At 37.9% G+C, this 22,326-nt stretch overlaps 1 protein-coding gene across 4 annotated transcripts; it reads left to right on the top strand.

Moving 5' to 3' along the window:
• Positions 1-3,362: 3,362 nt before the first annotated feature.
• Positions 3,363-9,714, top strand: LOC136217579 (protein MOR1-like). Of its 4 annotated transcripts, none has more exons than XM_066004168.1 (11): positions 3,363-3,802; positions 5,440-5,472; positions 6,100-6,464; positions 7,076-7,138; positions 7,236-7,362; positions 7,512-7,634; positions 7,728-7,805; positions 7,995-8,155; positions 8,290-8,398; positions 9,281-9,379; positions 9,478-9,714. In XM_066004168.1, exons 5-10 carry the CDS (start codon positions 7,279-7,281, stop codon positions 9,371-9,373), a joined length of 648 nt encoding a protein of 215 aa, XP_065860240.1. In that variant the 5' UTR covers positions 3,363-3,802; positions 5,440-5,472; positions 6,100-6,464; positions 7,076-7,138; positions 7,236-7,278; the 3' UTR covers positions 9,374-9,379; positions 9,478-9,714. The 4 variants fall into 4 exon arrangements, with proteins under 4 accessions (XP_065860240.1, XP_065860241.1, XP_065860239.1 ...); XM_066004167.1 differs by lacking the exon at positions 3,363-3,802 and adding an exon at positions 3,823-5,313; XM_066004166.1 differs by lacking the exon at positions 3,363-3,802 and having other exon boundaries at positions 3,823-5,472; positions 6,100-6,246; positions 6,399-6,464.
• The last annotated feature ends 12,612 nt before the right edge of the window (positions 9,715-22,326 follow it).

Genomic DNA, 22,326 nt, shown 5'->3' with positions numbered 1-22,326 from the left:
ATGCATCTGTTGTTTATTATTTTTTCATTTATAATGTTTTCTGATTTAGCAAGAGCAAAAATGATAGATCTTATATATAGATCACTACATCTACATGGTTCCAAAAGAAAGGACTCCGATCCAAAGATTCGGAAGGGTTTAAATGATGAATATTTAATTCCAGATGTTTTTCTACGAATTTGGAGTTTCAAGAAGTGTATGTATCTATTTGTGTTATTAGTATCTGTAATGATTTGTTTTGCTCTTTGTAGTCATTTTCTTACTTATATGGATTCTATATTAGGCATAGCCTTGTGTAAAGTTTTATTTTTACTGTTTTTTTTGTTGCATTTGCAATTTTCTTATCAATGAAATGATATACTCATTTTCGTTAAAAAAATAATAATTATGTCAACTGATTGTAAATTGCAAACTATTTTTGTTAGAAATTTTGAAAAAAAAAATGTCATTATTTGATCTATAACTTTTCATTAAATCAAATCTTAATTATTTACATTTGAAAGCTACATTTAGAATATTACTTATTTCATAGGAATAAGGTACAAAATTTGCATCTATCAAAATACAAATTTACTCTTAAAGTATGGAATGACAAAATTTTATCCATAATAGTTCCAAATAAGATATTTATTGTGTTACTTGATTACTGTCATGACTCACCTAGCACATTCTAAACCTAAATTATGTCTAAACTACTTATTGTGTTATTGTTTACACCATAAATAATTTTTCGGTTTTTATATATTTTAAATATATTAATTGGCCTAAATTACGTCTAAGTAGTTTTTTTAGAGCAAACCACAAAGGAACTAAGAGGTCATTTAATATTTTAACGTGTATTTTGTGATCTAATTAAAAAAACAGGAAAATTAGAAAGTGTCAAAATCATTTCAAACTGGAGCAGTTACTCAACACGATATCTGAAGATGGAGAACGTGACTTAGTAGAAGAAAGCATGAAATCACCACCAACGTCTATAAAAGGAAGAAATCCCGATGGAAAGAGACGACTCAACACACACTCAAGCAAAGCTCTAGCAAATTCTCTATAGGCTTGAGCAATTTAAATTTCTCATCCATTGCCTTAGCTGTAATTTTCATTTTAATTCAAGGTTCAAATTCATTTATTAAACTAATAAAATCAGGAGGCTCTTTCTATTTCTCTTGCTTTCAATCGAGCAATGTCGCCCTTTTCCCTATCTTATTCTTCATCAAAGTTTTCAATTTTTTTTTTTCATTTTCTTCTCCACCAAACTCATCAAAGTACTGCTATCGTTTCTATTTTTTCTAGTTCATTTTAGTTGGATCTTATATATTTTTCCGGATCTCTTAATTCGTTTGAACTGCATCTGTTGTTTACAATATTTGTTTTTGTTTTTGTAATCTTTGTCCATTCTTAATATGGCTGTCTTCGGTCGTGGAGGTAGTGATAAGTTGGTTAGGCATCATACTAGAGATGGTATCTACCCCTCAAAGTCGGGTTATATGATCTTGGAGAGTAACCGAGTGATTGGTACTATGGATGAGGAGTGGCAGATCATTTGTTTCTTTTTTCTCCTACCTAACATAAAAACTTTTCTCTAGAAGTTTTTCTCGCAATGCATTTCTAAATAGGTCTAGATTACTTTTGAGGAGGCTTACCGTCCCCTCTTAATGTTCGTTGTGTAGCACTAGTGAGGAGAATGATTACCACATGTTTATTAGTTGTATGCGACCTCGACTTGGAAAAACTCAGGTATAAACTTTCCTTTATGCAAAGCTGCTGATATTAATAAAGGATTTCTTTAATGGAGCTCGGGGGGGGGGGGGGGGGGGACTCGTGATGAAGTTACTCAGACTGCTGCAATTCTGGTCATGATTTGGCAATAACGCAACACTCATGTGTGGAGGTAGTGTAGTTATTCCTCTTGATGTAGCGGTGTAACACTCTGTTTGATTTGTTGAAATCTGGAAAGCTTGTTTATCCATGAAATGAGCTTTAGGTCAAGAGCTGTTATCAGAAACACAAAATGTGAATTCATCACCTGCCAGAGCACTGTTTACAGGGGCTTAATTGAGGTTGGTTTGGCTGAAACTCTTTCCCTTCATGATGGGATCAACTGCGTTCTCTCAATGAATCTTCATAATGTCTGTTTTGAGTGTGATGCTAAAAAAATTGTTGATAGTTTCCAATCCAAAAAACTAGTTTTGTCGGAGTTTGGTGATGTTATCCAAGAGTATAGGGACCTTCTTTACCTTAGACAAGACATTTGTATGTCGTATGGTTCCCGTTTAATGGATGTGGCAGCTCATGTCAATGCTCGACATTCCATTTTCAATGCTAACAATATTGTTTCTTATGTATTCCTAGTTGACTTGTTCCCTCTTTATGTACCTAATGAATTGGTTCCTTTTCTTTAACATTTTTTTAACCTTATAATAAAGTATATTGTCAAAATTAATAATTACTATTTCAATAGAGAAAAGTGAAAAAATAAGTACAACTAATATTTTTTTTAAGAATGCCTATTGATTTCTAACGCAATTATGTATGTTTCACTTAACTTCAAAACCAAATGAATCATTAATTCTATTGGGCTAATTGATCGCATCCTAAAAACTCATTGGTCCATCGTGAGTGATTTTCTGCTTCTTGTTTTTTCTTCTAGCCATCTTTTTAATTTCTATCACCTCTACCCAGCATTTACTCTTCCACCTACCTCTCCATTCACTTGATCATCATTTTCCATCCCCTAATCCTGATATCGAGCTTTAAAAGGGAAAATTCACAATTTGGTCATGGAAATCACAGACAATACTAGTACACCTCACCATTTCGACAACCTCCCTATCTTGGAGCTTGGTATCTCTGACCAAAGTCAGGATGCTATATCCAAAAAACTTCTTGTTGGAAAAATCTTTTCTGACAAATTCCTCAATACTAAAGTTATAACCTCAGTTCTTCAGTAGGCCAGGAAATCTTTTCCAAATTTTTCTATATCCAAAATTTCGAGCCAAAAATTTTCTATTACCTATGATAATAATAATACAACCCTCTATCTCCTGAAAGGCAGGCCATGGCTTATTCAAAACCAGCTCCTGGCTCTAGAGGAATGGCCACCAGACATAACTATAGACCAAATCTCCTTCACCTCTTCCCCTTTTTGGGTTCAAATTCATGGGTTACCACGTATTCAGCAGAACTCTGTTAATATCCGAAAGATTGGACTTTTGTTCAAGAATTTTGAGGAACTGGGAGAAACTGACGATTCCAATCGATGCTGGAGGGGCTTCATTCGGATTAGAGTTAACATTGATTTATCAAAACCACTCCTACCTGGGTTTTACAATACGGATCCAAAAGGTCAGGGCAAACCACAGACCTCGATGAGGGTTTACAGTGGAATTTACAGATCACCTACCAATAAGGGCTAAATTTTGACGGAGTGGGGAATCGAATCTCAAACCTGTCAAGTAGAGGTTCAACGCCTTACCACTCGGACCAACCCTCTAAACGCCCTAATGCCATAAGTAACAAACCTGATATTGGATTCTCTTTGGTTGACTCTATTATGGATTTGGATTCTTAGCTTCAAATTAGCGACGGGATAGAGGAACCAGAGAATCACCGGAGATTAACGGGCACCGCATCTTCCGATAAATGCACAGTGACTTCTCCTTATACGGCAATCAAACTGATTTAGTATGGTTTGGTGAATTTGAAAGGCAATGGAAAGGAGTCTAGTTTCAGAGGAACATTACTGCAACAACAACCCACTTTGCCCATCCCTAATCTCAGGAACACTGCCAATTTTAAAAATCAGGTAACCAATCCCATACTGTCCGCACCAAATTCTGATTGTCATTTTCTTGCTATAAGTCCTATAAATGATATAGGACAAGTCAACAATATGCCTTTGTTTGTGGTCTCTAATAAAGAGGGTAAACCTCATGGGCTTCCTACCATTGACCCAAGCCCATGGCTCCCTGAAATTGAAGCGGGCCTTCCTAAGATGAAAAATCTTTTTAATGAACAAGCCTTATCAATTGACTGTATTAAACATGATAATCCATACATCACCTGAATCTCCAATGATTAATCCTCAAATCCTAGCCAAGGGACCTCTGCTTACTTCTTCCTCCCAATCTGGAACCTTATCCCCCCCAGCCCTTCGGAATGGAGGAGGGTGTAAATGGAAGAAGCTTGCAAGGATTCCCTCTCAATGCGCAAGCTCTGTCCATATTGAGGAAATCTCAGGTGAAGTTGCAAATTCTTTGCATCCAAAAAGAGGTACTGAACTAGTTTTTGAAGGGGATGTTTAAAAAAAAGCAAGATTAGAGTCAGATTCATCAATTTCTGAAAGGGTGGAGGTAGCTCATGTGTTGGAATTTGCAGGGGGTGGGGAACTCCTTGACAATCCACAACCTTAAAACACTAGTAGAAAAATGTTCATTTGCATCGCTGCATTTGCATCGGCCCCTTTAATTACGTGATGCAAATAATACATTTGCATCGACCTTTTAATAGGGTCCGATGTAATTGTCATGAAATAAGTATTTGCATCGGTCCTTTAAGTAAGACCGATGTAAATACTTTTGTTATTTGCATCGGCTCTTATTAAGGGGATGCAAAAGCCTATTCATATATTTGCACGAGTCCTGTAAGGTTATCATTTGCATCGGCCTTTCATAGGGCTGATGAAAATGAACAATTTGTTTTTTCCCCAATTCCCTTTTTGCGAAAAATAGAGTAGACCTAATACGTACTGAAGAAAGAAGTTTGCTGGAAAAATCCAGAAGGTGGCGAAGAAAAATTCCTATCATGGAAACTATCAAGTCGTTGAAGAAAAATCCAGAAGTTTGCTTCGATCCTTTGTTCTCTCCTCTCCCTTCATCGTGCAAATACAATTTTCCATTTGGGTTGTTCCGATTCTGAGCTCTGAGTTGAAAATCCTTCGTCTCCCTGTTGCTTTGTCGTCGTTCTTTACTTCGTCACTGGCTACTCCCTTTCTCTTTTCTCCTCCTTTTACTACTTCTTTCTTTTCTATTTGATTTAGGGTTCCGTTGGCGATGAGTTGCCATTTGATTTTCCGATTTTGTATTATCGCCATCACCTTCCCCTCTGTCTCGAACTTCCTACCCTAGGCGCCACTACTCTTCATTTCACACGATGTGAATTCAGCTTCACTCAGATTCTATGCGCCGCCTCCAATGGCAAGCATGTTTCTTCTCGTCTCTCGCAGGTTCAGGAGCGATGTCCTATTTTTTCAAGTTTCTTGTTTCAGTTGCGATGTCCTGTTGATAGATCGTGATTTCTTCAACAAGGATTAGAACCGTAAGTCACTATCTGTCCATTTGTTCAAAATTTTTCCTGTCATTTATACTTGATACTATAGATATTGGTTTAATTCTACTATTTTACTCGGGGGAAACATTTAAGATGATTTTAGCAAAGATGCAGGTACCCAAAGACTGATAACTTTTACTTAGCAAAGTAAGTTCTCAGATCTAATTTATCATTGTGTAATGCTATTTTATTCTATTTTATTCAAATCTTAATTAGGCCATTTTAATTCAATGTTACTTCTTGCTATTAGATTTACAATTCCATCATGTTTAAGTTTTATTGGTTACTTTTACATTTGAGCTGCATCTTAGGAATTTCATAGTATAATTTCCAATTCTTTGGTTATTATTGTGTTTACATTACTTAGGCATAGTTGTGATTGATTACTTCTATTGGTAGCTTTTTTTTTTAATTACTTTTAGATGTTGAACTTAGTACAAAGATATTTTCTTTTAGGGTTCTTAATTTAATTACAGAACTTTTGTATCATGTTTATAGTTATACTTTTTTTTTTTTTTGAGTTTTGGGTAATGTTGAATCTGTCTGATTTCTTCTTAATTTTAATTAAAGTTGATTATATGAATATTGATGAAATGACATAGAAGATTGATGATTCTGACATTGTTCTAAAAGATAAGATAGATCCGTCTTAATTGATAATGAAGGAAGTATTAAAGATTACAGCATATCATATACCTAAAAGAACTATTGTTTAGAGGGAAGAAATAAATTCTGCAAGAGATTCTCATTGCAACTAAAATTACATATGTGCAGATTGATCTCAGTGCAACGGATAAGGGGGACGATAAAATAACAGGATTCGAGGATTTGAAGTTGGAGGAAATTGAGCATCTAAAATTTAGTTTCAAAACCGAGATAGCGGTGCCGATGAGCTTAGTAAATAATTCTGAGATGGAAAAGGTGTTCGATGCCTCAGTTCTATTTGAATTTGACTTAACTATAGATGATATTGGTGGATAACGATTTACTACTGTGTGTATATGGTGTTGAATAGAGTTTATCCATAAGGTTGCTGATATGGCAGTCTAATTTAGTTGGTTACATGTGTCCAGCCTGCAAGGCAAAAATCTCTGGGAAGAGAAATATATGGGGTGGTGACAGTTCATGAATTTCACTAGGTATGTGGCAATTTTAATTAAATTCAAGTTCATTTTTAGGGAGCTTATAATGGTTTTCAGTATTTTACGTTTCTTTTTGTTTATTTATGTATACATCTAAATCTGATGGAGGAACATTTGATTATGATAATGATATTGATAAGATATGTTGGCCTATGCACCTTGGTGTTTTTCTGTAGAGTACTTTTAGTGCAGGGCACAAATGTTCCTATTTCAGTTCATACTAGTATCTGGCTTTGCAACCATTTCAAAATAGATGAATCACTGGCACATAGATCATATAATTTAGATATGGTTCATATAAACTAGTACACTCCAAACTCTAAAGTTTTGATAAATTTGGTCTGTTATCATCCATCCATTGAGATATAAAAGAATTTGATTACAGCTAAAGATCCAAAAAATTAATTCAGGGTATCTGCCTTAGTTGAGTTGTATGTTGTTCATTTTCTTAGACAGTTATCATAGCTCTATAGGTATATGTAATAAAGCGAATTTAAAGTTTTCCCACTTCTTTTGTTGGTTGGTTGAATAACTATCCATGCTTTTGTTTAGGGTTTTGTACTTTTTTGTCCTTGGTTGGTATTTATTGTTTCCTTCATGTCTGCTAGGTTTGACTTAGCAGAACAAAGTGGAGAAGCTCCACTGTCTGTTCCGGACCCAACATTCTCTAGGTAACATTTTTAAAATTCCACATTTTCAAATTGATCAGTGTACTTTTACAGTATGATTTGATTCATGTTTGTCATACTAACTGTTATTCATTTGTAGGAAAAACTTCATCCTTCATGAAGTTCACATGGAACGATAGATAATGCCCCGTGCAGTTACTAGCATCAATGGGCCTACAGACTGGAATGAAGCTTTGGATATCATATGCTTTGGCTCCCCAGAGCAGGTTTGTATTGTCCTTCATATAATCACTAGGTCATTAAATTGTTTATTTTATTTCATTATGCACAGATAAAATTTTATTTTGCGGCATTATGTTTTTTTTACATGGTTTTATTAAATTGAGATTCTGAATTTTGGTGTATTTGGTTGCAGTCAGTTGAAGGAATGAAAGTTGTGTGCCATAAGTTGGCACAGGCCACTGGTGATCCAGAAGGCAGTCTAATGAATGTACTTGTGAAAGATGCTGATAGACTTGTTTCATGCTTGGCTAGCAAGGCAAGTGATATAGAGAATAAGTACCTTCATTCTCTTATGTTTCTTTTGGGCATTTTCTGCGTCCACCACTCCTTATATTTCTTGACTAAACAGGTGGCCAAGACTTTTGACTTCAGTTTGACAGGAGCTTCGTCAAGGTCTTGTAAATACGTTCTTAATACACTTATGCAGGTAAGTTTACAGCCTAGTGTTCTTGTTTATTGTTCTGCCTTCTTTCCCAGTTCTTCATGTGTACATGGTTAAACACTATGATTAGGGTCTGAATAACAAGCAGAGACTAAATACTCCTTTTTGGAGAACTAACCACTATGTTAGGATGCATTTCTAACATAGTGTTTTGCTTGATTGAATTTGCTGTAGACATTTCAAAATAAAAGACTTGCTCATACTGTTAAAGAGAGCACTCTGGACAGTCTAATAACAGAGCTTCTACTTTGGCTGTTGGATGAAAGGGTTCTGAATATGGATGACGGCAGCCAACTATTGAAAGCATTGAATGTGTGCTTATGCTTAAAATTTTGGTGATGGTTTAACTGACATGCTTCTTTTCTTATCAAGTTTAAGATATATTTTACTTCCTACCTTATAAGTGGTTATATATACAAGATAATGCTGATCGAACTTCATCCTTTGCTGTCCTGATTAATCTCTTAAGTCCACTGGATCGCTCAAGATGGCCTTCACCCGCGTCAAGTGAGACATTTGCCATCAGAAATCAGAAGTTCTTTGATCTTGTTGTCAAATGCCTGATTAAACTCACCAAGGTAATTTTAGTTGCTTCTTTGAGCCTTGCCTGCTTGCTTGAGAGATGTGGTACAGTTGGTGGTCTTACGTGAAACGGATAATTATCCTATGGAGTCTGATGCCAAATTACATTTGTTGTTAGTAGCTGTCATAGAAAGTCACGAAAAGTTGTTCCCTAATAGCACACGATTTGGATTATTGATGTCATGGTGGCATTAACGGTTATTATATGGTTTACTCATCTTTATCATTACCAAATGAACGAGCTGATAAGAGAGAGGAACAAATGAAACGAGAACGGAAACATTAAAATTCTTTAAGGAACTAGCTATTGTTGTTTACCTTTAAATGTCTCAAATTGTCAAAGTGCATCAATGGTTGACTAGACTTCTTGTTAATGATACATGAATTTTCAGGCTCTGAATGGGTGTTAAGCTTGCCTAGGGCTTGAATGAGGGCAGATTGAGATTGCATATACTGTTTAAAATCTGTTGTATCATTTTTAGGTACTGGCAGAAGAGTATAATTTTTTCCCTAAGAAATACTAGTCTTAGTTGAACCATTTCCTAATATTGTTCTCTTCTATTGTATCAACAATTTAGAAGTGTAGAAAAGAGTAGAATTTCATCTTTTAGGGGAGCGTCCTTCAGTTTCTGTAGCACCCGTGTTCACCAATGTGTGAATTATCCAAGCATATATTCTTGAATTTCTTCAAGAGTGGTCGCAAGGTGGGGAAATTTTGAAACAATTACATGCATGACTGTCACCACTGATTCTGCACAATTGTCAATCCAAAATAGAAGAAAGATAGAGGAGAGGCAAGGCAAGATTTGATTGTGTGTATGCTAAACAAGCTTGAGTATTTACGTTTCACTTTTTTGCTTTTGTTTTGCTTTTGTTAGGTTCTTAAAAGAAGCACACCTTATTCTGAGGATGAGATAAATATCGTTAGAGATATTTGGGCGGCGTATTTTATAACCAATGTGCCAATTTAAGATTCGGTGAGATATTATGTATTGTTGCTTCCATTTATTATGTTTTATTTCGGAGTGGCTTTGCTTATATTAATTGTTTTTGTTTTATGATTTTTGATTGACAGGTCGTAGGATTTTGCTGCAATTTGAAGGGTTGATTGTGCATTTCGTGTTTTTGTTTCATGTTAAAGCTAGAATGAAGTCATTTTCCTTTTTGTAAATTCGTAGGATTTTGCTACACTAGAATGAAGTGCTTTTGTTTTTTTGTACCAAAAACTTGGAAACAAATGGTAATCTTTTTTTTCTTATGAAACTATTAATTTGTTACAAGTATTGAAATAATGCAATATATTGATTTAGTATATTTTTTCTTCAAATTGAACAAATCTGAATACAGGATAATGAAATGCAAGATATTAAAATTAAATTCTGGAAAAATAAATAAATTTATTTTTGCAAATAAATTTATTATTTGCATCGGCTCTTAAATGTGGCCGATGCAAATGTTATATCATTTGCATCGGCCCTTGAAAAGACCGATGCAAATAAAGAATCATTTGCATCGGCCGTTGTAAGGGGCCGATGCAAATGATTGTGTCATTTAACGTGGCTGACATATAATTTGCATCGGCCCTTTACAAAGGGCCGATGCAATAGAGGTGGCCATTTGCGTCGGCCTCTTTAAGGGGCCGATGCAAATGACCACCTCATTTGCATCGGCCAGCGGCCGATGCAATTGCATTTGCATCGAGGGCTTTTGCATCGCGCTGCGGCCGATGCAAAAGGCTCAAACGGCCGATGCAAATGGCCCTTTTTCCACTAGTGAAAGGATTATTAGATCCCATTCCCTAGAGGTGGTTTGTCTTCTTGAAACAAAAAACTCAAAACAGAGAATGAAAGGCATTATTCGGAAATGTGGTCTCGAATGGGGTGTGGCAGTTGAAACCATTGGTAGGAGTGGAGGTTTGACTCGGGCTTATGCTCCTGGGATGCAGGTTATCATCAAACATAGCCAATCTTTTTTATCCATGCCTTTGTGAAAGGGAATACTGATGAGGAGAATTTGGACTTCATTGGAGTTTATTTCAGGTGTGATCAGAGTGTCCAAAGAAGCCAAATTGAGCATATTCTCAACTATAAAACCAACATAAGCCCGCGTTACATTATTGGAGGAGATTTCAATCTCATTATGGACAACAGCGAAAAATAAGGGGGTAATTTTGATAATGCTAGCAGAATTTGGAGCTTGCGACATCTAATGGAAAATATGAGTCAAATTAACTTGGGGTTCATTGGTCCTTAATTCACTTGGAATAACAGACGTGATGGTGCAGCTAATATCCAATAAAGGATTGATCCTTTCTTTACTTCCACTGCTTGGAGCCAACAGTTTGCGAATGCCTGGGTCAACCATCTTTCTGACTTGGGCTCAGATCATCGACCTATCCTCCTCTCAACATCTTGCTCAGTTATGCATTCAAATAAACGGTTCCATTTCGATGCTTGTTGGATGGGAAATGTTGAGGCTGATTCTATCATTGCCTCTGCTTGGGGGGACAACATAAGAGGCTCTCATATGTTCCACATCTCATCAAAAATTCAGAACTATATGTTGAAACACCTTTCCACATGATTTTGATTTGACAAAATGATTTAAGTTAATCCATGATTAAGAGACAATTCAATTTAAGTGCTTTGATTGTACTAATATGTTTTTTCAATGTTGAATATAAGTATAAATGCAAACAGAAATAAAAAGTAAGACATGACGAAGTCAGCATGAGAACACAGCACAAGCTGAGTGAAGTGTAACTCAGTATAATAGAAGAAAAGTCATCTTCAAAACAAAATGCTTGAAGATGGAGCTAACCAAAGAAGCTGAGTGGAACGCAACTCAGTATCAAAGAAGAGAAGTCTTTCTCTAAACTAAAGCTTGCAGACGAAGCTGACCATGGAAGCTAAGTAAGAATATGACTCAGAAACAAAAACAAAAGCAACGTCAATAAAGTCAAGTTGAGTGTTCGTCAGGACAGAGCAATTGATCCGTTTGCTAGAAGACAAGATCCGACAACTGTCTGCACCAATAACAGAAGCTTTGGAATTACGCCCAGAGTCAATTTCGAGATGCATGGGTCAACTGTCCGTTAGCTAAAAGACGAACTGGCGTTAGAAGACGAACCTGTCGAAAGAAGACAAGCCTGACGCCTGCTAATTTCAAACGACAGGATTGGCCTGCAAATCTGAAGCTGACCAGAACAATGACACAATAGATCCGTTTGAATCCAACGGATAATTCCAGATTCAAATCATTAGAGCTTCAGACTTCAACTATAAAAGGACAAGTTCATTCTTGGATCCTTTGCCAATTGCCGAAAGATACAAGAGAAAAAGAGCATACATACAAAGCACATTCAAACAAGAAAAAGATCTTACACCAAATTTCCATTTCTGTGTAAAAGCTAGATTGATTTTGTAATCATCTAAAGTGTTCTTCATCTAGAAAGAACAAGTTTGTATCAATTGTAAAATTGAGAGAGTTGTGCTGAGTACTCGGTTTTAAGTACTCAGCGGTAGAGAATCTGAGTGTTCGGTTATAGCGCTCAGTAGGAGTTGAGTAGACGAATAGAGGAAGGTACTCTTGTATATTCAACTGCCTTGTAAACGGTTTGTGCTCTACCTTTAAAGAGCTCAGTATTGGATTGAAAAAGCCCGGAGGGATTCTGGGGACTGGACGTAGGCGGAGAGGTCGAACCAGGATAAGTCTTGCTGAGTAATTTCTAACTCTCTCTCAATATATTTTTGTATGTGTTTCTTGATAAAATTGCTCAGGATATAAATTGTAAAAGCTGACACTGAGTAATCTTGGTGCTGAGTTGGAAGCTCACCTCAAGTGTTAATTCCCAACTCATAAGTAAAACAGTTCTAGTCAGCATCTGACTAAAACTGTCTTACATCTCTCGGCCGTGCTGACCAAAATAAAGTCAAATAACTTAAGAATTAATTAAGTCAGCATAATTAAAAGAAAAAGTTACATTAGTTCCTAACCCCCCCCCCCCCTTGGCATTAATCACACGGGACCAACAAGTGGTATCAGAGCTCAGTAGCTCACTACTCTAAGATATAACTATCTTGAGCTGATCTTGATAAATGGCTGAGAACAGCACTCGTTTCCTTCCAGGAAATCAAACAACACAGATACTCCCTGAGGGATTATCAATTAGTCGGCCACCCTTATTTTTCGGATCAAATTATACATTTTGGAAAAACAGGATGAAGAACTTTATTCAAGCTACAAACATGAGTGCGTGGCTTGCAATAGTTCAAGGCCCATATGTGCCTTATAAAACTGTTGACAACGAAAAGGTTGTCAAGAGTGAAACTGAGTGGTCAGAAGATGACCTTAGAAAATTACAAAATAATGCTTCGGCTATCAATATGCTTCAATGTGCGCTAGATGCTGTAGAGTACAACAAAATTTCAGGTTGTGAGTCAGCACAGGAAATCTGGAATAAGCTCGAAGTAACTTATGAAGGCACGAGCAAGGTCAAGGAGCCAAAGGTGAACCAACATATGAGATTATACGAGCTGTTCGAGATGAATGACAACAAAGACATCTCGGAAATGAATGCTAGATTCACCAACATCATAAATGAGCTGAAAAGACTCGGCAAGAACTTCACAGAAGAAGAGCAAGTGAAGAAGATCTTGAGAAGTCTACCCAAGAGCTGGAAAGCTAAGAAAACAACTGTGGAAGAAGCTCAGGACTTGACCACGTACAAATATGACGAGCTGATTGGATCTCTGCTGACTCATGAGATCTCAATGAAGAACTTTGAAGCTAAAGAAAAGTCAGAAGACAAGAAACAAAAATCACTTGTCATGAATCTGACTCAACCGAAGCTGACTCATCAGATGATGAGGAGATGGCCATGTTCACAAGAAAGATGAAGAAGCTGTTCAGAAAGAATGACAAGAACAGCAAGAGGCCATATAAAAGAGGCGATAGGTACAAAGTTGAGTCCAGTGACAAATACAAAAAGGACAGCTCCAAGCCTATCACGTGTTTTGAATGCCACAAAACTGGGCACATTAAATCAAGCTGTCCAAATCTGAAGAAAGAAAAGAAAGGAAGCAGGAAAGCCATAGTGGCCACATGGAGTGACAGTGATGAGTCAACCTCATCAAATGCTGATGCAAATGAGACAGCGAATATATGCTTCATGGCCGATGATGCTGCTGACCACTGCCGATCTGAGCAAGCTGACCTCTCAGATGACACTGACCAAGAGGTTCACTCCAATGAGGTAACATCTTTACTCGTGCTTAGAAATGAAATGGTTAACGCCCTGAGTGACTTATACAGAGTGACTAAAAAGTGTAACAAGAAAATAAAGGCACTCAGCAGGCGATGTGATGAGATTGAAGAGGTCAAACTGAGTGACCTCCGATATCTTCTCCAAGACAACACCAGGCAAGATGAAAATCTAAAAGTCATGCATGGTTTTGTCTCGGAAGTCCAAACTGAGTCAAAGAAACTGAGAAAGGACATCACAACCATACAGAGCCAGCTGAGTAAATCAGCTAAGAAAGGGTTCTATCCCAATGCTGAGTATCAATGTACTGGTCAGCATAGACGGTTCACTCAGTGTGACTGTTGTGGGAAAAGAGGACACACCATAGATGTGTGTTGGTATACTCAGCGGAATGTCCAATGTGACTTCTGCGGAAAGAGACGCCATACAACTAAGGCATGTTGGCATGCTCAGCACAATCGTGCTGACCAGAAACAAAATCACTCTCAAAGGGTGACCTATTGTGACTTCTGTGGTAAAGCTGGCCACACAATAAATATATGTCGTCACAAATTAAAACATGATGTAGCACCTGTCTATGCTAACCAACGAGGACCCAAAAAGAATTGGGTACCTAAAGATGAATGATTCAAAATGCAGGTGAGCCTGAGGTGTGTGGAGAAGTCAAAGCTTTGGTATATTGACAGCGCATGCTCGAGGCACATGACTGGTGATGAAACTCAATTCATCACACTTGAGCGTAAACGAGGTGGAAGCGTAAGCTTCGAAGACAATAAAAAGGGTAAGATAGTCGGTTCAGGTACTATCGGAGGTAACCCTACTATTGAGTCAGTCTCCTTAGTCAGGGGTCTCAAATATAACCTATTGAGCGTAGCTCAGCTGTGTGACAGTGGTAGAAAGGTTGTATTTGATGCCACTGAGTGTCGGATACTCGAGGGAAAAACAAACAATTTGATTTTAAATGCCCCTCGTGTTGACAATGTGAACATGTTGAGTTTAGAAAAGAATTTCTCAAAAAATATATGCTTAGTGTCAAAGGAAGACAATTCCTGGCTATGGCATAGGAGACTTAGTCATGTAAGCATGGACCTCCTTGCCAAACTAGCAAGAAAGCAATTAGTTGAGGGATTGCCCAAACTTAGATTTGAGAAAGATCAATTATGTAATGCTTGTCAGCAAGGTAAACAAACTAGAAAGTCTTTTCAAAATAAAAATATTGTCTCAACCAAGCGTCCATTGGAATTACTACATTTGGACCTTTTCAGACCTGTCCAGCCACTCAGCTTGGGCGGTAAGAAATTTTCCTTAGGCATTGTAGACGATTTCTCTCGGTATACTTGGATCATCTTGCTGAGTAGCAAGGATGAAACATTTGAGATGTTCTCCACATTAGTCAAAAGGCTTGAAACTGACAAAGACCTAAAAGTAGCTCATATTAGAAGTGATAATGGCGGAGAATTCAAAAACCAACAGTTTGACGAATTCTGTAAAGTCAGTGGCATTGACCATAATTTTTCTGCTCCTAGGACTCCTAAACAAAATGAGGTTGTTGAAAGGAAGAATAGAACAATAGTTGAAATTGCTAGGACAATGCTGAGCGAAAATAGGCTTCCAAAGTATTTCTGGGGTGAAGCTATTCACACAGCATGTTATATACTCAATAGGGCTTTGGTTAGACCTATACTCAAGAAACCCCTTATGAACTTTGGAAAGGACGAAAGCCCAACATTGGATACTTTCGTGCCTTTGGGTGTAAATGTTTTATACTCAACACAAAAGAAAACCTTGCTAAATTTGATGCTAAAGCTGACGAAGCAATCTTTCTAGGGTACTCAACTAATAGTAAAGCATATAGGGTGTATAATAAACGAACTCAGATTGTAGAAGAGTCTGTACATGTTGAGTTCGATGAAACTGACCCTGCAGGAAAGACAACTCAGTCCGCCGAAGATGACCCAAGCTCAGCTTCCGCTGACCAAAATGGAGCCGCTGAGTCATCACCACAAGAGTTGACCAAAGGTAAACACGAACCCGAAATTACCTTTGCTGACCAATCTACTCCTGCAGATATTGTAGAAACACCTATTCTTGACAACTCAACATTACCCAAAGAAATAAAAATTCCAAGAGGACATTCGGAGAAGTCCATTCTTGATGCTGCTGAGAACAACCTGATGATAAGGAATCAACTCAGGAGATATCTTAGCAACGTTGCATTCGTCTCAGTCTATGAACCAAAGAACTTCACCGATGCTAAGCATGACAAATTCTGGATCAATGCTATGCAAGAAGAGCTTGATCAATTCAAAAGAAATGAGGTATGGGATTTAGTACCAAAACCTAGGAATCAAAAGACCATATGAACTAAGTGGGTCTTTAGAAACAAATTAGATGAGCAAGGCAATGTAGTCAGAAACAAATCCCGACTTGTAGCCCAAGGCTATAGTCAGCAAGAAGGAATTGACTATGGTGAGACCTTTGCTCTCGTTGCTAGGTTAGAGGCTATACGTATATTGTGTGCATATGCTAGTTTCATGAACTTCAAACTATATCAAATGGATGTCAAAAGTGCTTTTCTTAATGGATTTATAAACGAAGAGGTATATGTTAGTCAGCCTCCAGGGTTTGAAGATCCAAAATTTTCAAACCACTTTTATAAACTCAAGAAGGCCCTGTACGGCCTAAAACAAGCACCACGTGCTTGGTATGAGAGGTTGACCAGTTTCCTGCTGACCAGGAACTATGTCAGAGGCAAAGCTGACACAACCTTGTTCATTAAGAAAAAGGGTAAAAATACCCTACTAGCACAAATTTACGTAGATGACATAATCTTTGGTGCTACTGATGAATCTATGTGCAAAGAATTTAGTAAACAGATGCAAACTGAGTTCGAGATGTCAATGATGGGGGAACTCAACTTCTTCCTTGGACTACAAATAAAGCAAGGGAAGAACGACATCTTCATCAGTCAGTCTAAGTACGCCAAAGAAATGTTAAAGAAATTCGATATGGAAGAATGTAAACCCATATCTACCCCAATGGGTACTAACACTATCCTTTGTGCTGACGAGAAAGGTAAGTCAGTAGACAGTAAGTTATATCGAGGTATGATTGGCTCTCTACTTTATCTTACCACTAGTAGGCCTGACATTCAGTACTCAGTATGTTATTGCGCAAGATACCAAGCTGACCCCAGGGAATCTCACCTTATGGTTGTAAAAAGAATTTTCAGATATTTGCAGAGCTCAGTTAATGCAGGTCTATGGCATCCAAATACAAATGACTTTACACTCATTGGATACACTGATGCTGACTATGGACGAGATAAGCTAGAGCGTAAGAGTACTTCAGGAGGGTGTCACTTCCTTGGAAGCTGTCTAGTATCTTGGTTCAGCAAGAAGCAATCGTCAGTGGCCCTGTCAACAACTAAAGCTGAGTACATTGCTGCTGGAAGCTATATGGCCTAGGTCCTATGGATTAAGCAACAGCTTGAGGATTACGGCGTAAAAACATAGACCATTGAAGTCAAATGTGACAACAAGAGTGCCATTGACTTATCCAAAAATCCAATCCAACACAGCAGGATGAAGCATGTCAACATAAGGCATCACTTCATAAGGGATCATGTACTCAAGGGTGAGATCAAGATGACCTATGTTCCAACAGATGAACAGCTTACGGATATCTTTACAAAGCCTCTGGCTCGTGAGCAATTTAACATACTAAGGGAAGCTATCGGTATGTCTAATCCTCTTCACTAAAAATCTATGTTTAAATTGAATGTTGAGTGATTACCATGCTGAGTGATTTATGCTAAATTAGTAAATGTTGCATGCTAAGCTAGAAATGACTATATCACCCTATGCTGAGTAGACATACATATTGAGTGTTTATCATAAACTGAGTTACTAAGCACACGAACATTCCTTCTACGTAAAACTGACTTCCTAGAATCTCAAACGATTAGGATTCTAAAAACTGAGTAAAACTCTCATGCACAATAAATGTTAGCACGCGCATTAGTAGCCACCTAGGATGACATAGGGACAATAATTAGAAAACACATACACCGATTGTGTCATAAATGCCAGAATAATTGTCGATTGATCATCTCGAGGTAAAACGGCTATTCCAACCCTTCAGATCAACTTGGCATCCTTATAAATAGTGGACGAATTCCCACTCATACCTCTTTACATTCAAAATTTCTGGCATTCAATCTCTCTCTCTTAAATCCCAAAACCTCTCAAAAATCTTTCAGAAGTCATGTCTAATGATTCCCAGAATATCTCCGGTGGCGATTACGACCAAAATCGCTCTGATGAAAACCCTCCGTCTCCTGCTCAGCAGGAATACGTAGAGACCTCAAGTGAGTCTCAAGGTCATGGTTAGCATGACCAATCCAAGGTCAATACTCCTAGCAAGAACCCCCAAGCTGACCAAGCAACCTCTTCGAAAAAGAAGAAGGAAAAGAAAGACAAGCAACCTAAGGAAAAGGAATTTCTTCAGGTTTACAACTGTGTAAAGAATTGTGAGGTACTTCGTTGCCGGTGGTTCTCCCCAAGTTTTGTAACAGCTGAGAAACCATTCTGTGAATGGATCTCTAAAAACGGGTGGTCAGAATTCTTTTCTCTGTCCGGTAAAACTTACCCCCGGTTAGTAAGGGAATTCTATTCGAATCTCAGAGTGGATAAGGACAACGCTGATGATGCTCGTAAAGTATATAGCATTTAATAGGACAAGTGTATCCTATCGCAACAAGTAATATTGTGCTAAGCACGAGATCGAACCACAAAGACTATTCGTTATAACTAGCAAATCTACCTAGAATGATCTAATTGTTTAGAGGGTTGGATAAAAGTTGGGTTTTTGATAACTAATTAACTAATTGAAAGCAATAAAGATAACAACATAAAGTGAACAATTGACAGGGTAGAAGGTGAATTGACGGATGACACAATATAGGTTGAGGAATCCTTTGATTAAATCCTATGTATGGGTTTAGGGAGTTCAGATTTATGTTTTACCAATGATTGAAGGTAATTGTCCTAAGTGAAAGACAAATTTGTACGGGATTTGTCTAACCTATTCACATGCATTCGGGTGACGGCTTGATTAGGCATATACCCTAGGTCATGCAAAGCATTACGTTTATTGACAACTAAGGCTAAAGTCGTAGCCCAGCCACAAAGCCTCATTCCTAGTGGTCTCTAGCGAAGTCAGATTTACACAATTTCGGTATAGACGATTCCATGGTTAGGTTCTCATCTATCTATAATCCTATTTAATGTCAGGGTCATAGGCATTAAGCACATTATATACATAAACAGGCTAGTTGATCATTATCAATGTTCATTCTAGCATAAATCCTGTTCCTAACAATTTCTAGGCATTAAGCATGCATAAACTAATCAATCAAAGGTCCTAGATCCCTAATCATACATATTCATACAATCAATTTCATCCCCATCCCAAATTGGATGGAGATCAGTTCATAGACAAACCAATCATAGCAATAGGAAAATAGGAACAATGGAAAAAGCTTCAATTGAATATAATTGCAAAAGATGAAAGGGAAAGAGATAGAAATCCAAAACCCGTTTTGCCGATTCCAATTATAAAAATAGAAGATGCGGAGCTTCTCCCATCAATCGTTCTTGACAAAAGAAAATAAAAACTGAAATAAACCTAATCTAGAAACAGGAAAATAAAACTGAAATAAAAGCTAAATCTACATTGTGGAGGAGAGAAAGCCCTAGCGGCTCTCCAATTTATTGAATGGCTAATCCCCCCAGAAGATTAGGTTTAGCTCCCTATTTATAGAGTTAGGGAGGAAACCCTAATGCCTCAGGGGTAAAAATGGCATTTACAAAGTGTTAAATGGGCTTTTAGGGCCTTGATCCGCGAATTTCAGCAAAGGGGAAGGCGCAGGCGCGCCTTCCCCCGCCTCGTCTCGTCGAGACAAGGCCTGTCTCGACGAGACGAGGGCCTGTCTCGACGAGACAGGTGATGTCTCCCCGAGACAGGTCCTATTTGAGGAACTGTGGCTCCGGTTTTTATCTGTTTAGGTCCATGGGCTTCCGAAAAGTGCTCTAATGGTCCCTGACGAATCCCAAAAGTGCTCTGATGGTCCCTGAATGATCCGGAAATGCTCCAATAGGCTTGGGTCTGGTTCGAAAATGCACGAAAGGTCCCTGAAAACACCGAAAATGCCATAAATAAAGGAAAATACTAAATTTAACTAAAAAGTAATAAAACGATACTGAAATTAAATAGAAATAAAGGGAAAACAAACTAAATTAATCCTAAAAACCCTATATATAAACAAGCGTAAGTATAAACAAGGATGGTTATCATAAATGAGTATATATAAGCATGTGTATATAAACAAGTATAAACGGTATAGATACGTATGAAAAAGAATCATGATTATAAACAAGTAAGGGATATTATAAACAAGTATATATGATATTAACAAAGGATATATTCACAAAGAATGCCTAAACTAACAAGTCGACCTTTGGTTCGATATTGCAGAAGAAATAAATCCCCGGCAACGGCGCCAAAAACTTGATGCGCCCTCACCTAAGTCAGAGATGAGAACTCACTAAGGGATAAGTGTACCCCGTCTTATCAAGTAATAAATTTCTGGTTTAAGTCCAGGTTATCGTCCACAGGATTTATTTCTACAAGTACCGAGCTACTCGATCTTGGATGTTATCTAGGCTTAGGGGGTTTTGAGTTGGTTTGTTTGAATTAATCTACTCATAGGTTGAATTATACTAATCCTAGCTAAGTTATCTAATTCTAACTAAGTTATTCTACGCCTAACTAAGTTACTCTACCCCTAATTGAGTTAAACTACTCCTAAGTGATCTTTTACCAATGCAATTAACCGAAGGAACATGAAGGGATACGATGATAATGAAAATAGAATGTTTAAACAATTGATTTGAAACCTAAGTCACTTGTGTCCAAGGCGATTAACCCGACCTATCCTCCTAAAGTCCCTAGTTCGTGATTCCCTTGTAAGGCCGAAACTAGCTCTAAGGCTCAGTAATTTGGGCTTAATCTTCTATAGGGTCGTCAATCCTATAGGCACTGACTAGGTCAGATTCAGCTCGCAATATGTGCCAACCTAATTTTGGGATTATCGAATGAGTTAAACCAATCAGACAAAGCGTAAGACAAAGATTAAAACATCAAAACAATTGAATAAACAAGAACTATAATATATATCAAAGATGGAAACATTGTCACGAAGTTACAATAAACCTAGAATTCATAGCATGTATCAGAGGCTAGACAGAATGTAAAAGAAGAAAAATCCCTTTCAGGGAACCTGTCTACCAATGCAGACGTCTTTCTAGGATTTAAGGATGAAGCTTGAGCAATCCTCGGTGAATGGAGCTTCGGAGGTGTCTTCAATGGAGGTTTGAATGATATGGAGGAGGTGGAGAGGATTTCTCAAGGTGAAAAGCTAAGAAAATTACAAAGGAAAAAGATCTCTAATTTACATTGGAAAAACTCTATTTATAGACGCGGTTCGGGCCTCGTTTTGACCTATTTTCGTGTCCTTATTGGTGTAGGAAGACGTGGGGGCCAATCGTGGCTTCATGGGGGCGGAATTGGTCTTTTTGACCAATTCCCGCAGGGCTGCTCGCTGAGCAGGGCTACTCGTGACGAGCAGCCCCCTGCTCGCCGAGCAGGCTCCTGCTTGCCGAGCAGGCCTCTGGCGGCCTGCTCGGCGAGCAGGCCTCCAGGGGCCTGCTCGGTGAGCAGAAATGGCCCACAGGGCCCTGCTCGCCGAGCGTTTTCGCCCGGAACGCGCTCGATTCTTGCCGAGTATCCTTTATGTCCTTTTTTCGCCCGAACTTACACATGCGCACGAATAGAAACTCCAGATAACATTAGTCCGAAAGCTAAATTGATCCGTCAATCGCTTATTTTGAGCAAACGCTTCGTTTGGTGCGACTTTTGACGGACCAATTAGCTTCAAAAGATAACGGAATTATACCATGCATGCTATTTCGGCCGTATTTGCCTAAATTGATCATAAAACGAGCCTAAACGATGAAAAGTAAATAGAACATTTCCAATTTCTAACTAACTCACACAAAAGCATTTAAATGCGAGAATTGCTCGCTTATGAACTAAATAACTCTAAAACCCGTCCTAAAACCGTACCCAAAGATAGGGGTTTTTGACCCCTATCAAACCTCCTCGCACTTAAAACTTTACTTGTCCCCAAGTAAACTAAAAAAAACTAAACCCGCCATCACGAGCAAGCTAGAAAACCTCCCGGTTTGACTAGGTGCTTGACACAATTTCGAGCATCTGTAATTACATGCATTCGGAAATACAAAGTAGAGACACGATATCCAAAAGCCGCATTTCAATTATCATGGGTCATAGTTTTAAGCAAATGGAAACATGTTCAATTAAACGAGCTTGAGGGGATCGCTAAGTAAAACACCTCACCATAGGTAGTTCACTCATTTCACACAATTTTTGGTGGCTAAGGTGTTTACTCTCGGCTTATGTTCTTGCTTAGGATTACGTTGATTTTGCACGTTCATCCGCGTTCCTCTACTATGCTATATGATTCCGATGATATCAAAAATAGCCTCTAATCGGGGTTGTAGTGTGGTTAGAGGATTA

Source organism: Euphorbia lathyris, chromosome 2 (assembly GCF_963576675.1).
Source record: "Euphorbia lathyris chromosome 2, ddEupLath1.1, whole genome shotgun sequence".
NCBI lineage: Eukaryota > Viridiplantae > Streptophyta > Magnoliopsida > Malpighiales > Euphorbiaceae > Euphorbia > Euphorbia lathyris.
Note: the sequence above shows the minus strand (reverse complement) of the source record. Positions and strands in the feature narration are given on the sequence as shown.

What these genes read in the sequence shown, in the direction of transcription:
- LOC136217579 (XM_066004169.1), top strand. Translation starts at nt 7,279, where the DNA reads ATGCCCCGTGCAGTTACTAGCATCAATGGGCCTACAGACTGGAATGAA. An exon ending in GCTTTGGCTCCCCAGAGCAG is followed by an intron (nt 7,363 to 7,511) that starts GTTTGTATTGTC and finishes ATTTGGTTGCAG; the next exon opens with TCAGTTGAAGGAATGAAAGT. An exon ending in TGCTTATGCTTAAAATTTTG is followed by an intron (nt 8,156 to 8,289) that starts GTGATGGTTTAA and finishes TAATCTCTTAAG; the next exon opens with TCCACTGGATCGCTCAAGAT.